General features: G+C 38.3%; 1 protein-coding gene across 2 annotated transcripts; it reads right to left on the bottom strand.

Annotated features, from left to right (window-relative positions):
- Positions 1–2,614: 2,614 nt before the first annotated feature.
- Positions 2,615–13,731, bottom strand: CLUL1 (clusterin like 1). 2 transcript variants are annotated; one of them, XM_075140669.1, is made up of 7 exons: positions 13,629–13,731; positions 12,156–12,304; positions 9,411–9,578; positions 7,035–7,482; positions 5,630–5,767; positions 3,911–4,125; positions 2,615–2,782 (listed from the first exon to the last, which is right to left on the bottom strand). In XM_075140669.1, exons 1-7 carry the CDS (start codon positions 13,729–13,731, stop codon positions 2,615–2,617), a joined length of 1,389 nt encoding a protein of 462 aa, XP_074996770.1. The 2 variants fall into 2 exon arrangements, with proteins under 2 accessions (XP_074996770.1, XP_074996771.1); XM_075140670.1 differs by having other exon boundaries at positions 7,041–7,482.
- Positions 13,732–17,990: the final 4,259 nt, after the last annotated feature.

The following is a 17,990-nucleotide window of genomic DNA, read 5'->3' as shown; positions in this document are numbered from 1 at the left end:
AAAATTTATTTAGGAGAGATACAGTTGGAAATGGTGAACATAAAAGTGTGCAAAAAATGCTTAGAAATGCTAGGCACAGCAAATGAAACCAAATCACCTAGAGCTCTGCTTCTAACGAGAGATATGTCAGTTCTTAACCTTTTATTATAATTTGCAAATACCGTTGCAAGCTAATGTGTGTAATTTAGGAAAAAACAAACATCTCTTCTGATAAAGGATTCCCTGTTAATTGTGACTCCAGAGGCAAACTACATGTAACACATGCCAAAGGCAGAAGACTTACTCATTACTGCATATTCAGAAAAGTCATTTAATGTACATGATAAACATCAAAAGCAACTAGCAGAAGAAATGGGACATTTTCATTGGAAAATAATATACTACATGCATATGGAAATCTCGTTGATTCAGACCTAGCTGAATGTGCAACATCTGTAGGGACCAATCTTGAAAAGGCTTAAGAATGTGCTTGAATTTAAGTATGCAAATAGGAATTATTTGTATGCTTACAGCTGATTATTTCCTTAAATCTTTGCATAACCAGTGCCATAGCTGGTTATCAAAGATTACCTAATTTACAATATAAATAACATTTTATTTAAATAAATGAATATCAAAATGGATTTGAATTTGGTTTTGAATTAAAAGATTTCTACAGTCTTCAGTTGCTAGCTCAGATGTCACGGTATTTACTAAGCAAAAATTTTTTTATAAGCAACTATTTTAACCATAGTCATTTAACAATTAGCTGTACGTTGAGCTTAGGGGTATTTCACCTAGAGAGCATACACTGGATTTCAGGAAGAAAGATTTCACACATCTTCTTTCCTAAGAGAAAAAAAAAAAATTTATTAAATATTTTGGTTTTGGACTGAGAAAAAGATGTTAGAAAAATAAGTGTATGGGGAATGTATCAGTGCCCTGCTGTAGAAACATACATGACATAAAAACCAGACTGAAACAGATTTTGTTTTCTCTTTTTCCCTTCTTGTAGATCTTTCCGAGTTTTAACTCTTTGCTTTCGTCACGCTTTCATGTACCCTGAATCTGTTGTGCAAACTGAACATAAAATGGTATTGTGATTTGGAAATTAATGCCACTAACTTTTTTCGGGTATGAAATGGCTACACAAGATATGTTGCAGAGAAGAATCAGACTAAGATTCAGGCTAAAAATCATAATCAGACTAAGGAAATAAATATTCTTACATTAGGCCTTAAAGATTAGTCTTACATGATCTGAAATAGTGTATATCATCAATAACTGCATATAAATTACAAAGAATTTTGAAGGAAAACTGTAGAGAAACTGAACATTTTACTTCAAATGTTTATAAATACTTTTTAAAAGTTTCTGTTTTAAATATAATATACATAATTTCACCAATATTTATGTAATCAAAGTTCATGGTGAGGCTTATTACATTCTGTCTAAATTCTGCAGCCCACTGCAGCCTCTCTGGTAGAAGTGATTTCCTTCATCTGTTTAAAAACCAAGTCTGACCTCAAAAGAATAACCAGAGTCAATTTAAAATGTTGCGATTTTCTTTTCTTCATCTACTTTGTTAATGTTGAATCCTTTTTACGTGCCTCCTGAGACTTCTGTGTGCATTCAGGTCATGCTTTATTTGCTGAGATGAGGATACCAGCCACCCATGACCTAAAGAGGAGCCATGTCCAAGTTTAGTGCCTCCTCAGAAGACTGGGGGGACACTGCAGTGATGTGCCTGTAGGTCTTCCGCCTCTTGTGGCTCTGGCCCCTGGGAGGGCCAGCCGGAGCTGGGCGTTCCACAGCCCCCTGGGTTTCCTTGGGTGGCTGGCTAGCCCCACAGCAGCATGATGCCACCTGAAACCACCCCGTCTTTCCTGCAGATTCCCTGTGGGGTTAGAGAATATGAAGCGTTGTTTTCCCTTGCCTCTCTGCCTGGTTCTTCCCTCCCCATCTGGAAATCTCTTGAGCATGGAGAGAGGACCCTGTGAGCCCTTTCTACAAAAATGGTTACAAGTCCATGAGAGGGATCTTTCTGTGCACGTTCCTATGAGTCAAACTGCAGACACTGTTAACAATCTGAGCAGAGCGCTGCTAATGGGAAAATGTTATGTGATGAGACAGCTCTTTCAAGTCCTGATGCTGATTCTAACTTTGCACTCCTTTATCATAAAGAATAATAAGGAGCATGCTCTTAAACACCACCTAAAATAAAAAAAACATAATGAATAGTGGTAATTCCAGTTCATTCGTGATTAATGAACACAAAGACACGGTTTCTGATGCCAAGGCTCTAGACTCTGGTGGTGAGGCAATTCTTTTCTGAAGGAACATTTATCATCACATTACGTCATCCCAGATGTTACTTAAAGAGTCAGGGTTTAACAGTTAAATAAGTCAAGTCTTTTAATATCATCATGTCTGTGTTTTGCAGGCTAGAACATTGAGCATTTGGTTTTGTTTTCCATAATGCTTGTGTTTGTCTCTCAATCAATGCGTCGTTTCTGAGGAGACGATCTTAAATATACCGTGACTGAATCCTGTTCCAACTAAAGTTTATTGCAATGTAAAGACCTCTTATAAAGAATTGCATTCTCTATGAAAGGAGAAAGAATGAACTTACCACTTAAAAATTCTGCTTATATAGTTGCAGTGCTTTCCCAGCTATGTATTCAATGAATTCAGCACTCTTTGGGTCTAAGTTGGGAGGAACTTTAATGGTGAAAGTAGGTGAAGTCAGAATATTCACTTCTACCACGGTTTCATTTTTACCAGAGGGATCCCCAGGTACCACCTAAAAGGGAACAAATCAGTGCTTTAGACACTACAAACTACTGTGTACTTTCAGTTTTGTTTATACCTACCATGCCTACTGCCTTTGGTAGGAGAAAATTAAATAGAGGAATGTTTTAGACTTGCCTACTTTCTTTAAATTACTTTATTCTGAAAAGACAGTGGGTGTCTGAATTTATGCCAACCTTATTGTAGGCGGTGGGAAGAGCTGACACGGCACTGCAAGACCATATTAAAGAACTGCTTGTTAGTATTTTTACCATGAACTACATCTATAAAGAGTTTCTGATCTCCTAATGAAAACTTGTGTGTGAGTCGTCCCGCCAATTTCAAGACAAAGGTTGTGTGATTGAAGTTATTCACTCCTATGTGTTTTTCTAAGCCAAACTTAGTTGTGTAGCTTTATTTTTCTAGAGCAGATAGCTCAGACTCGTTTGGGAAAGTGTGCTTAAGTATTGCCTGTCCCCTTGTTTGTGATTTTGTGATTTTTGGTGGATTGCACAATCATTTCGTATAAAGTTTTGTAGTAATAGTAGTACATTGGAATTCTGAGTTGGAAGGGAGAACAGGATTTGTCCCTCGCCCAGGAAAATGGATTGAATTTACCTTGGATATATTCTTGTGTACTGAGATACAGTTAGTCACAAGGTATTTATTGGAATATTGACAGATTAAAGATATGCAACTTCCACTGCAATAACCTGCATAACATTTGCCTTCTTTGAGCTTTGGGATATATAGGTACAGACAGACAGCTAGCTAGATATTCAGTGATCCAATAAGGATGTGTTACTGACTGGTACAGTGAAATTTATCTGGGAAGGTAATCTGAGGCCAGTCAAAGGTGCTAGTGTCAACTTACTCTTATCTGACAGTGATTCAGGTTAGCCTGTCAGCCATCCATCAGACTAAAAGGATTTAGAGGAAAACAGTTTCTAATCTCTGCAGTTTCGGCTCATTGAGGGATTATGAAGCATACATAAATTCAAGAGTAGGAACTTTGTGTTGTAAAAACCAAATGTTACATGTGTACAAACATCCACAATCCCCAAGAGCGTAAGCAAGTATGAGCAAAGCATAGGTCAAAGACAGCACTGTGCAATAGTTCCCTTCGGAAGATAACCCTTACCTTAACTATATTGAAAATGTTTTCTGGTCCAATGGTCATATTGGATAACTCAGACACCCACCCAAATCTTTCTTTCATTTTGTTCAACAAGTAGGAAGTGTCTTCTGTATGACGCTGAACCACCTGGAGGATCTGCTCATACTGCTCCCCTGAGAGATTAACCAGCTTAAAGGCTTCATCAAACTTGTTGTGCAGTTCAGGAACATTTGGGCAATCTGTTAGATAAAAGACAGCCAGCGTGAAGCTTATAGGAAAGTAGTATGTCTTGTATTTTGTCTTTTCTATGAAGTACAGAAAACTGTAAAAAAGTCTAGCAAGGGGGCATGTTTTGGGTTGGTGTTTAAATAATGCTAAAAAAAAAAGAGTAATTCTTGCTGACCTATTCTGATATATTTAGTTTAGGCTTATAATGACTAAATGGATTAATTATCCCATTTACTGTATTACAAGTACTTTAAGGTTTATATCATATTTCAGGGCAATAGATTTTCTGTTATGCTAAATAAGAACTGGTAGATTTTACATATAGCAACTTCATAATCTCCTTATACATTGTCTTTTGTTTTAGTTGCTTATATTCCATTATCAATCCTTCCAAGTATATAGGTTATTACAAGAAAGCCCGTAACGTATGTTAGTATTCTTGTTGAGTGTTAAAGCCTAATATTTATCTAACAACAGCTAGATATTAATATCTGACTAGTATCATCTGCCATGAATTCAGAACTGAAGATTGGTGTTTTTTTCTTTACTAAAATACGGATTTTAAACAAGAACATTATATTAAACCTATACAAAAATTACTATGGAAAATTTCAGTTTATTCTCTGTTAAATAGGACTGTCAAGGGACACCTTCAGGCTGGTAGTACAGTAACCACAAATACAAATTGGTATCACACAGTTACAAGATATTAGAAGATATTTTTAGTGAGATGGATGTGGTCCGATATTGTTTTCAAAATGTGTCATTGGATCGTTAATATTTTCTGCACTGGAGATGTTCTGAAGACATTTGGGTTTAAGCATATTCTGGGGCTTTTAAGACTTAAGTAATTCTGGAAACACAGATGTGTTATGCTGCAGTGGGAGTCCTGAGAGCAATTCTAGGTGATGCAGCATGAATTTTTTCCAGGTGCCCATGGAGAGTGCATGCCAGAGCTTTGCCATCTCCTTAACGTACTGACAAGCAGTCCCCTTTTTGTCCTTCATGTCAGCCCTGTTTGCTGACATGGTTCGACAAGGAGTAACTGCAGGCTCTTCAGCGCTTGCTTTCCTTGTGAGGAGCTGAATGCTACCTGACGTTATGTCTGGTTGTCTGCAGGAGAAGCGAGTGTCAGGAGTTTGAGCTTCTCCTCACTTTCTGCTCAGCACTTCTGCACCCAGGCAGGATCGATTACTGCCTGACCTCTTGCTCCTCTGCAGGATGGCAACTCTAACAAAATATATAGGTATTTTGTTAGGGAGTGTAGAACTCTTTGGACCTCCAGCAGAATCTTAACAACTGAGTTATACTGACACTCTGTGGAGACAGTGGGGAAAGGTAATTGAAATCATCTGGACTGAGGAGTAGTGTCTGTATCCATAGTTACGGTAGAAACTCAGTGACTGAATGTTAATTCTAAAAATACGGAAACAGCACAGTAGAAAAGGACAGCCTCAAAATCTACAAACCAGTGATCAACACATTACAGAAAAAAATCGGAAAACAGCTATTTACCATGCAAGAGGTTGCTTTGACATTTCTGACATCTCTCATGAAACTGTGGGCATCCAGAGGAGTTCTCGCGAAGCTCCCTGCACAGAGGCCCCCGGCGCCCTGACACGTTTTTTGAGAACATGCCACTTCTGTCAGGATCTAGAATGAAGTCACAGGTTTTTTAGACTGCCATTAAGCTTAGGGTCTTGGTAAATATAGGTTTGTTACCTACTCTGTGTGCTAGAATATAATTTCTTGCCCTTAATCCAAAATAGCTGGCATGAATCCCCCCTCCCCCCCCCCCCCCAAAAAAAAAAGGAATAAAACATTAAAAAGTAGAAGTCAGGAGAAGATACAAATCATGTTTTCTTTCAAGGAATTCATGCCACTATAGTATATTTTCTTATAAAGGCATAGTAGTGTATTCCCCACCAATAGCCGAACAATTGCTAATATTATTACGCATTATTTCTAAAACATGTGAGTTCTGAGAAGATCTTTTTGATCCTTAGAAGTCAAGATGTTTCATGATCACGTACAGCTAGATGAGAGCACAGTACCAAAGCTTATTTCTGAGGTAACATGGGTCATGATACAGCAAAAATTAAAAAATGCTGTTGTAGAATCGCTTAACTTTGTACTTCCTGATGATCATATAGTGGTTATGTCACCTACCACTCAGAATTATGGCATTACTGTGATCTCCTTATAGGTAGGCACTAGCATGTATTTGAATGATGCTTGTTTTTCTATTTGCATTAGTAAGATACGAAGGATAAGGCTTATTTGTATTCTAAAAGTTGACCAAGGGTTGTTTCCTCTATTGAGAGTTATCACTTGAAACCAATGTTATGCCCAGAATTTTTCTGGTCCCTGGAAAACCTGGTGGCTCTGTGTTTGATTGGCACACTGCATTGCTGTGGAAGCCTAGAACGGGCTTGCAGCTGTCTGGCTGAGCTTACTGTCTTTTGACAAGGGTAGGGATATGCCTTGACATGTCATAGAATTACTCCAATTTTTTAGAATTGGTGACATGTCAATATGATATGATACGTATCATAGCCTTACAAATGCTGAGATCAGACCTGTCAGTCAGCCTTATGAAAACCTGCATCCATCATGAATTCAAGCGCTCCTGAGGAACTCCTGCAAGTGCTTTGAGAATTGCCATGAAAATCAGGCTGTGTAGGACCCGTAAGTCCCCCTGTGACATTTCTTTGAGATTTCTAGGTGATTTGTACCTTGTAATTTAACTGATGAAGTTATCCTTGACCCAAGCCTGTTTGACCAAGAAAGCCTCCAGAGCTTCCATACCGTATCTCACACTAATGTACCTCAAAGGTGAATCATTAACCATAGTTTAGCAGTCCTGAGGGGTTTGATGTCATTGACAGTGCAGTTGATTTTCATTTTCAACATTCACAACACTTGCCTTTGGCTTGTTCTGGCACATCTCTTCTATTACCTCTGTATTCATCAAACACTTCGGTAATCACCTCACTGACACCTTCAAACACCGTCTTACTGAAATCAAAAACTGTCTGTAAGAAGCCAGGTATACCCCAGCCTTTCTGTGAGCCATTTCTGGTGGTGTCCTCAGGTAAAGCTGGCATGCTGGGAGACTCATTCAAGTCCAGATCAGACATGAAATACATCTGAAAAGACTGGTCAAATTCTTTTTGCATCTGCTTGAAAAAAATGAAACTTCTGTCAAATATTGAGCCCATGTCTGATAATAGTTGGCTAAATAAATCTTCCATTTTTACTAGCTGTGTGTCCTCTTTCTCAGGCTTTTCATTAACCTGGATGTCTTTTCCTTGATCCTCATGAAAAGTAAAAATGAGTGGAGGTATTTTCCTCAAAAAATCTTCAACCTGTGTGTAAGAAGGAGATAGATCAGCTGCCTGACGAGTTACCAGTTTTTCATCTCTCAGGGAAATGGCTCTGATTTTTCTCTTTCTAATACCCACAGGAACAATGCCCTCTTAATAACTGCAAACACAGCATATTCTCCAAAGTAATTTAAGACACTAGACTCTAAAGAGTGAAAGTACATTCAGTCTAAATCATTAGCTCCAAATCAGATCTGAGTAAAAGGGTTGCCAGTTGGCCTTTAATCTGTGGAGGCTCAAAGTTAGCATCAGCGTTTGGGTTTCTTCCAACAAACAATTTGGACTTTATCTTGGAAACATTTCTGTGGTACTTATGTGCAGTGTAGGGAACAGAAGGCAATTGTTCTCGCTGTGATCTGTAAACACCCTACGCTCTCTCACCAATGGCCCAGTCCTCACATGCGTGTGCAAACTGAAACCCATTAAAATCAATGAAGCGGTGGCCCTGAGTCCATGGTTTGATGATGGAAGAGACTGAGTGTCGACTCTGCTTTCTGGAGTTCCCAGTCCCTGGGTCTCAGCCACTGCTCGCCTGCTCCGTACTTTAATGCGCTACCTTCACCTGAGTGGATGCAATGTTTTCTGGAGCTGCATTTCATCGCATTAGAAAACTGGTAAGGGTTAAGAAACACCCTGCTGAACACATACACATACGTATACATATACATACACCTTTTTTTTTTTAAATCAGATCAGCTGCTTGATCTGACCGCTAGTGCAGCCCAGAGGGAAGGTGAATTGTGAAATGGCACTGCAGCAATAGCCTAAGCTAGTATTGCCCCTGCTGCCTATGTGTCATTAGCCACAGCTATCGTCTTTGTCCTCTTTTTTTAAAACGATTTAGGTCACAACACATTTCTTACTTTGAACGCTTCGAATAAACCATATAGCTCACTGAAGAAATTACCAAGAGGGTCAAAGACAGTGACAGTATATAACTTTTACTGCAGTAATTTCAACCTGACATCCACAGACTCTTGAAAGTCCAGGAGATACGTTTGAGGTATCCATGAGAGGTATCTAAAAAGCCAAAAGTATCACCAATAGTCTTAAAATTAATATCTTCCACATTTTTACCTGAATAATTTTAAGAATATGCACAAATGTTAAACACCTCAGCTCTAAAGCTTGTCGCTTCTGAAACACACCACATTTAATTTTTATATTATCGTATTTTTCAGTGCTTGGGGATGTGAAAGCTAGGTAATCTGGCTAAAGTTTCAGTAGCGGTAATTGCGTGGTTTTGGTTGTTAAACTGCACTTAAAGCATATGCCCAAATAAAAAATGTGATTACAATTTTGTTAAATCTTGTAATAATTATGTGCCAGCCAGGAAAGCATATTTTCTTGCTGGTAGAATTAGGGGAATCTTCTTTGCTGACAGTTTCCTTTGTTAAAAAACAGTTAAGCATTTTAAAGCTATTTTGTTACCCAAAGAGTAGATTTAAAATAAAATAAATACGGGAAAGAATGATGTTGTATAAGTAGGTGATTTTTTTCCATGGAATTTTGCTAGCTATATCTACACTTTTAACTCTGCTGATTTTCAGATGAACCGTAAAGAATCCATGTAGTATTTTTCACAAACAGTTATTGAGCATCTTAATGCAAGTCCTACTGTGAGAGGCAACACTGTATATCTGGAGCGACTCCATTGGACTCAGGGGAATAATCAGTGTACATGGAGTCATGCCAGGGCGCAACTGAACTCATTTTGGCTCAATGTTCAATGAATATAATTGCATGTAATCTCCGCCATATAACTTCACATTTCCAGACCCTCCAAATCAAATTAATTTTAGTAACCTGATGTAACTGGCAGATCTGGGTATTGAGAAAATAAGATGTGCTCTCTGTAAAACTGTTAGGTGAATTCAAGAGTATTTCCCAGATACAAAATTTCTTCCTACCTTTCTTTTAAATGTTGACAAACCATGTTTGCAAGTTGTATAATATCTCATGCAGGTACTTTCTAAACAAGATTCACATTCATCCCATAAATTTTTCAAGGATACTTGACATTGTCTTTCTTCTTCTTCTAATCTTTCCTTTACTTCATCCATAAGTTGCAAGGCTTGCTAAGTGAGAAAAAAGATTCAGTTGAGGGCAATTTTCAGATTAATATTCTAAATACTTATGACTGAGTGTTGATCACTCATTTTGGCTATTTATGTTGATCACTCATCATGGCTTTTTTTGCTAATCCCTAACCGTTAGGGTTGGTTGTCTTCTCAGCTGCAGTCACGTATGAAGGGAACTGAAAATTGAAAAAGTTATCCTTATAGGGTTTTTCTGACGTCGTTCTCAAAGAGGGCACAGCCTACAAAACCAAACAGATCTCTACAGTCTACCTGGATCTCTGAGGTTATGAAAAAACCCACACGTCTTTCTGTGCAAGTAGCATTCAACGTCTCACAAGGTCATGTGCTCAACTCGTATCATTTTTTCTCTATATCATATCTGCGGTATTCATCTGTTCTACAAATAGCTCTTTTTTGTTGCTTTGCTCTATTCTTTAAGGGACTGATATTTCATGAGGCTAGGTCCTTGCCATACATAAATTCTTTCTCGAATGCAAAAATATGTAAAAGTATAGCATTTCCTCTGTTTGGGATTATATTAATCAAAAGACTGTAGTGAGGGGGCTTCTTCCTCCTCTTGTGGATATTCCTCCATAATGAGGATGGAATTCTCCATACTGAAGGGAAACAAGATGCATTTTACAATGCTGCTTCTATTTACTGGATCATTCTTCATGAGGTAGAGCATAAAGCTGAGCAGATCAGAAGCAGCATTTTAGAATAGACTTGGCAATGGAAAAACAGAAAAGTTCTTCCTATTGAAGTAGATTGCACATCATGAATTTCTTCCCACAAGTACAAGATATTTTAATAGTTTAGGTTTCCAAACAATATTCCAAGTTGTTCCTAAGTATGACAGAAACTTTTTAATTGGTCAGTCTTATTCCTTTCTGGCAGCATTTCAATAGGGAAGAGGCTCACAGAAAAGAAAACTTCTGTCAGAATGTGCTTGGTGGAGACAGTAACTGTGGTCTTCATAGTCTATATTTATTTTCTGATCTTTCTAATACATTTATTCAGTGTTTTATGAACTCTCGCTGTGGAGTTCTGTGTAAATGAAATCATCCAGCAAGAGCTAACAGCAGCATAGATCATGGGAATGTACTGGTGTTCCTAAAGATCTTAGAAAGCTATCAGGTACTTTTTGGCTTGCTAATACAAACAGTTTAAACTAACTACCAGATGTTGGGCCAAGAGGGAATTTTCCTTCAACTTCATTGAAAGTGATAGTTAAGATCTTTGTATTTTTTTAAATATACAGTAACCTCTATTTCTCAGGATCATCTGAACACATGGCTCTGAGCCTAGGCATTGCCTAGGAAATTCCCCTGATCCCTTGTACTTTCTCTAGAGCACATTATCATCATTTGTGGCTTTGATATTTTTCTGAAGGTCTGAAGTTTGCAAAGCAAGCTGGGGAATATCTTGCGGCCTGAGGTGTATAAAGACATGCAGAGCTGCTGCACCTTCCACACAAAACACCTTTAGACAGTTGCCTTGGTGTGAATTCAGTGATGCAGGGGATTTTTTAGAAATAAGCAGTAAGCGCGATACTTTATTCAACACACTGCTGTTGCAGCAGCTCTAGCTTCTGGATCTTACAAAACTCAGGTTCTCTCTCCAAAGTAATGTTTGAGTCCACATACAGCATTTAATGTCTTCTTTTACTGTACAACTTCTGTATCTCCACATGGTGGTCACCATCAGCTTGACTATGCCTAGGCTGCTGCTGGTTACCTCCCAACTGCAGAATAAAATGAGAGAGCCCAAATCTCAAGGAAGGTTGTGTCAGATAACGTGTTTTACCTTGCAACCGGGATGGGCTGAGAGAAGATGGTAACTCGGCTGTATTTTTTCTAGTGCTCATTCTTTCCGTTTCATTTTAGAAATAGCCTAGACATTCAGCCACAGGGAAAAATTAACAGTATGCCGCTCAGTAAGAAAGCTGTATTTCTGAGGAAAGATGGAAACTCTTCACCTCTAGCTTTCAAAAGAACCGCACAATCCGGCAGAGGCACCAGTGAGGCAGGCGGTGGTCTTGTTCACTGCTTTATTCCAGCGCAGTCAGAAAGCTTCCCTCAGGGTTGAAGCCTCAGCCTGGCAGGGTCCTGCCAGCAGGCAAGCTCTTTCTTAAGAAATTGGCAAATATAAACTACGGTTTTAATTTCTTATGAAATGTGAACATCCAGGTTCCTGATAGGCTAGTAAAGGATGTGTATTGGCCCAACTCCTGCTTCCAGGAGACAGGCTGTGAGAACCTCAATAGAGATGCCATGAGAATTTTCTTCCGCTAGTGAGAGAAAGGGGCAGAAGCAGGTTTCCTATCAATCCTATGACCACGTAAAGAGATGTATGCTGCTCAGGGTGTACATACAATGTGGTTTACATTCTTCCCAGAAAAGGGGACATGCCAAGGGATCCCTTCTGAGTTGCTTATTGGCCAGAGCACAATGGCATGCTGTACTACTTCCAGGTGGTAGGCTAAATCCATGTACAACCTGCCTCATCTTTGATTAAAAATAGCCACAACTTAACAAAAATACAAACAAAAAAAGCCAGATTCACTTCAGTTACCTGTTTTTCGTCACTGCTCTTCTTCAAGGTTTTCATCAGATCTACGTGCTTATCTTCATTTCTTTGCATCATAATTTTCATCTGCTTAATACCAATCAAAGCTTTCTTTACCTCTTCATCTACATACTTCTCTCCAACTTCAGATAATACTAAAAAAAGCCAAATTATACGGTGACTTCATCAGATTTTAACACTATCACAAATTGTCATGCACTGATGACAAAGGAGAATGAAACAGCTCTATGTTTCCCTACAGTTGCGTAGCCAAATCTTGAGATAGTGAATGCTGAATAACTCAGAGCCAAGACAATTTCCATCAGATAAGAATCTGGCCCAGACCCTTTGCCAGTGATCAGCTGTGTTTAACTCAAGCGGTATACTTGGCTGTCCCACTGCTGATGACTAAATCCCAGAACAGTTGAGGCTGGAAGGCACCTCTGGAGATCATCGAGTCCAACCCCCTTGCTCAAAGCAGGGTCAACCAAAGCAGGTTGCTCAGGACCTCATCCTGGGTTTTGGATATCTCCAATGATTACTCATCAGTTTTCTAATGACATAACCTATATATTTATTTTCGATCTGAAAGCAGCCTGTGACAGCTTCCCTTTATATTTTGAAAATGTAGATTACAGGTGCCTTCAACCTGCTTTCATAAAAATACAATCTCTAGACTTCTTGTGATGTAATGACCATAGAGTTTTGGTGAAAGCCCAGGTTGGCCCACACGTTGCACCTTGAAGCTCTGCATGATTCCCTGTCCTTTATCTGTATTTGTTCCCTTTGCAGAAATACCCTGAATATCACTGCAGCTATACAAAACAAGTAAAGGACATAACACCCTGAGACTGCTAAAAGCACGTGTCAGTCATTTCTTCCTTTATGTCTTTCTTTCTCTCCCCTAACTTTTTGTTTGTTACAGAAATATTATTAATATAAACGGAAGCAAAGGAATATCTCATGGCTGACCTTCTTGGAATCCTATCCACAAAATAAAGCCATGCTTAAAGGTGAGTATATGCAGAATAGCTGTTTTTTTATAAATTAAGTCATTTTATTTCAATTATTTGTAATAATAACCATCTTTTCCAGCAAAGTATATAATTGTAGAATAAACATTTTCAAGGATATTTAAACAAACAAAATAATTCAAAATCTGTTGAATGGAATTATGGGTTCAGTTTATATTCTAATGATCTATGAGGGACCAAATAACCTATAAAATGCTGTAAATAGTTCTTTGTAAGGGGATGCTTATGTGTTAATCCCCTTACTTTCTCATCCTGGTTGTTCTTATCTCCCCATTGTATGAGTGTGGATGCATGTAGTCAGCTAATGATGGTTTCTAAGCTCCACACATGAAAGCGGATCCTCTTGACAGTGAGGAAGTGAGTGTGGAAGTCAAAATGCACCAGGAGACTGGAGACCTGGGCCCAGGGGCTTCCAGCACACCCCTGCTAAGAAAAGCATACATACGCTTCAGGTTTTCCTGGAGATTCATTTCCTCCTGCCTTGTTGGTGCACACTGATGACCGTTCAGCCATAGCACGTATATTATAAATAACCAAGAGGACTTCATGTTCTTTCTGTAAAAGAAGCAGGTCGGTGCAGTTAAATGTAAGCATCTTCATGATGCTCAAATGCCCATTTGTAATGTTTACTAAGTATTATTCAAGTTCCCATTAATTTTGACTTCAGCTATGGTTTCTGAGATCTAGAACATGATCCTAAATGCTACTGTTAGTGAAAACACATGAGTAAGAAGCTTGACCTCATTTGTAATTATCTATTCAGACTAACTAGATGAATTCCACTGAGTTTGCACAGTGGGGTAACAGAATCAGGACATATATATATAAAACCAAAGGCTTATGCAGCTCAGTCTGTCCCTTTTCTACCTTGTGAAACACACTAATTACTGATCTCACAGTATGTTCTTAGTTAATATTGTAAATGCATCCATGCTAAACGTTATTGCCAAATTTAAAAAGGGAAATTTCTAGAATGTTGTTCCCTTCCTTGTCTCCAAAAATGCAATTCCTTTAATTGTCCTTCAGGATAATACTTAATATAGCAGACACAATAATAGGTGTGCCAAGAAATTGGCAATTAGATCAGTTTTGTAAACAAACATATGAGCAATTGAAAGAAATTCCTACAAAATAAAGGAAAGAAATGCCATTTGCTTTATTTCCCTCACAAGAGCAATTAGAGGAGAAAGGTTTATTTTTTAGAAACCATGCAACTACACTTTATAGTTCTCATCTGATTAAGTGAACACAGTATTTAAGTGCCTTCTTGTTAGCCAGTGTAGCCTTCTTGGAGATGCAGTTATCAGCTGCAAGTGCATATGTAAATTAAGAGCCTGGATTTATTTATAGCCTGGATTTACTTCTATAGTTACTTGCATACCTTTACATTTATAGCGAAAGACCAATTAACTTTGCAAAGAAATACAAACCCATTACCAAAGAAAAGTAAAAAAACCCGAATATATTTACCATTAATACTGAAACACCTCCTCTGCAAAATTGTTCCCCGCGTCAGGAAGGGGTCGGGCTGTGTTCTGATCTAATTGCTGGGAGTGTCAGGGATTTTGCCATGTTCTACTTATCTGATGAGAAGGTACTTAATCCTATTAACGGGACGTTTTGTCATTAGGCTGGAGGATTTTGCGTGTATGGGATTTCATGCTCATCTCTGTGGGCAAAACCACTAGGGGGAGCGTTGGGCAGAATTGCCTAATTTAATTTGGATCTGCTATTTTTCTGTAGTCAGTAGCCTTTCGTCTTACTAGCTCTTCCATTGTCTTGCTTTTCACCTTAGGAGACATCTGCAGCTTATGTTCTTAGTGAAATTGTTACAATTAGTTTGGGTAAAAATAGCTTCCAACATTTAATCTCTTCAGTGTAGTTTTAGTTTGCTATAAAAAACACTGGATTACGTAATGGCCTTCTTCGTATACCTTCTGAAGATACAGAAATTGAAAAAAATTCAGAAATCCAGACGCAGGCTGGAATATGAGTAGAGTCTGAAATGAGATAAGCAAATTTTGGTGTTTTGTACATCATTATACTTGCTAATGTTTTGGGGGCTTGCCCTTTTAATTATTTTCTTCAGTAAATCCATGTGCGCGAAATATGTCCGGGATCTGACCTGCATGAAGTTTTGGATACTTTGAAATGAGATATTTAAATACTAACAGATGCTTGATATAAAATATGGACAAGTATTGTTAGCAAGTCATATCCCACCTTGTGATGTTCAGCAGTAATACTCCCTTGAAGTCAAAGAGGAGTTGGGGAAAGTAGATGTCTGTAGCTCATGGTCTGTAACAGCAGTTTTAAAACATCCCACTCTTTTTTGTTTACCTCATAGTTCATAAAAGCCAATTGATGATTGATGGTTAAGATCTAACATGATTAATGCTGCTTAGGCAAGAGATTTGAGAGTTTTATTTTTAAACACGTGGAAGAGTGGAGAACCCGTTAGCTCTAATGAGAACTGCAAGTCCTCAATTTGCATTACAAATTAAGACAGCTCCACTCTTATTTTCTGAAAATGATGGAGGGGAATATGTTTTTTGGTTTAATATATATGAATTGCTGGCTCACTGAAATGCTGCTAACTCTTTGACCAAGACTCAGCACTACACAAAACCTTTCAAGTTCGCTTTTGTGGCAATACCAAGCAGGCACCCTTGCAGACTTCGCAATCCCCTGGCCAGACGGTTTGTTAAGCACCCCTGAGGCTTGGGCTGAAGTAAAAGGGGCAGTCTCTCTCTCTGGGCCTCATGCTTGGCTCAGGATAGAGAGTAAATGGAAAATACATTTGCACAAAGGAAGACAATCTATTACAGACACTTGTGAAATGCATGTTATTAGCCTACATGTGTAATGAGTCCTAACAAAGACTTTAATCTTTGACTGCAAGGGTTTGCCCCCTCATTTTTGGCATTTATCTTTGCTAATATTCATTTACCAGCAAAAGTTACTGCTGGCCTTTCTGGACCTGACTTGATATAGAGAAAGCTTTACTTGATCCAGAGTAAACAGGGCAGTTTCAACACATCACCCATAGTTCACAGGAGTTTGCAAGAAAGCAGGCGGTCTCAGCCCTACAGGGAAGGCAAGCAGCACTCCTGCTGCAGGGTGGAGAGGCTGGAGGCTGCCTCGGGCACAGATCCCACAGCTTATTTTCAGAATTGCCCATCTTCTGAAGGTCTCTGTGGGTCCCTGGTCAAACACGCTCTTGCACCTTGCAAAGTCACTCCTTAAGGGAAATCTGTACCGAAGCTAATGCTGAGACATGGAGTCCTCGTGGGTGTCGGGGTCCTTTTCTCAATTCAGTTGATTTTGAACATTGCAAAGGGTGTTGCATTGTCTTAGATGTTATTCCTCACACTTTATTATAAGCACTATGTAACCATATGGAAATAGGCATTATTATATATATCTATTTCTTTTTACAAAAACACCAAATCGTAGTTCTTTGCTCTCGTGTTATTTCATATATATCTAATGCCTGAAAGAGGAGGTCTAAGGACAAAATTGTTTAGAGCTAGTCTGCCTGTTAAACTTAATCTTGGGCTTAAATTTAACCTTTGAAGTGGACTAAGGAACCCAACACTCTGTTCTTGAAAAGCAGTTATTAGTCATGCTCACTCTGGAAATCTTTTCCTCTCTCATTTCCATTTTGAATTTAATCAAACAAAAATCTCACCAATTGTACCTTCAGGTTTCATATCAAATATCCTCTGTCTTTTCTTTTGACATTCCAAATCTGATTTGCAGTGACCTATTGTGGAGAGCTCTCATTTTTATCTCAGCTGCCATGTTCAATGGTTTCCTCTTAATATTTTATTTTCCTCTGAATTTGAGTGCTTCAATCAGCCATAGTATGCCATGTCACAACATTGTACTGACATGTTCATTTTTTCACTGTCTAATACAAGCAGATGATTCAGTGCTCACTGTTGTTGTTGCAAATTATGAGGTACTCTTCTAATATTGAATCATACTGGAGACAGTCTGAAGAAGCTCTTGTGAGCAAGTTGTAGAAAGTCTTTTTCCCCACCCCAACTGTTATTCCAGTACTGATGTATTTTAATTGAAATTAATATGTATATATTGGAAAAAAATAAGGAAATAGCTTCAAAAGGGATTTCAGTAAAAATAGGCTTTTTGCAAGATTCTGATAAATTGGAATGTAGATAATTGTAATGATACAGATAGACATTGATCTTGAACCTAGCTGAACTTGAGCAATGAGAGTTGTAGCTGGCTTTGTGAAGTTGCCTTCTGTCCTGCTGGATGACCTCCACAAATGTATAACATTTTTTCACAATGTACTGTGACTTCTCCCTTTTTGTTGATCCATTCCACCTGGCAGGATTAAGCATCAAGAAATATGTTGAAATGGAATTTCCTGTGTTATACATCAGCTGTAGGATTTTGTTCCAGTTATATATTTACACAATTATTTGCTGTTTGGAAGAGTTGTTTCCTACTATGTATTTTCACATTTCTTTCTGAGCTAGGCCAGTCATATAATGATCAGGCTGAAAATACCTGTACATATTTATAGACTCTATGAGTCATGCAAAGTGCTACATATTGACATTAAATCTCTTGATACTTTTATGAAATAGTCCCCAGTTCTACAAAATCTTAATTAGCTTTATTTGTAAGCACGCCATTAGTTCCACTGCTTTCAATTGAAATTAAATCCTAGTGGGGGTTTATGGTGTAATTACATGGCTAATCTAAAGCATGCACAAAGCTTTGCTAACAGTTAGTATGGGTTTAAGGCTATAGAATTGAACTTTTGTTGTGTGAA

This window comes from Calonectris borealis, chromosome 2, assembly GCF_964195595.1.
Source record: "Calonectris borealis chromosome 2, bCalBor7.hap1.2, whole genome shotgun sequence".
Lineage (NCBI taxonomy): Eukaryota > Metazoa > Chordata > Aves > Procellariiformes > Procellariidae > Calonectris > Calonectris borealis.
The sequence above is the reverse complement of the archived record's forward strand: the minus strand, read 5'-3'. Positions and strand labels throughout refer to the sequence as shown.

Excerpts from the sequence above, each read along its gene's own strand:
- CLUL1 (XM_075140669.1), bottom strand. The coding sequence starts at position 13,731 with ATGAAGTCCTCTTGGTTATTTATAATATACGTGCTATGGCTGAACGGT. Across the intron at positions 12,305-13,628 it reads TCTCCAGGAAAACCTGAAGC|TATTATCTGAAGTTGGAGAG; the intron begins GTATGTATGCTT and ends GGCTTTTTTTAG. Across the intron at positions 5,768-7,034 it reads AGAACAAGCCAAAGGCAAGT|ATCCTGACAGAAGTGGCATG; the intron begins GTTGTGAATGTT and ends ACTTCATTCTAG.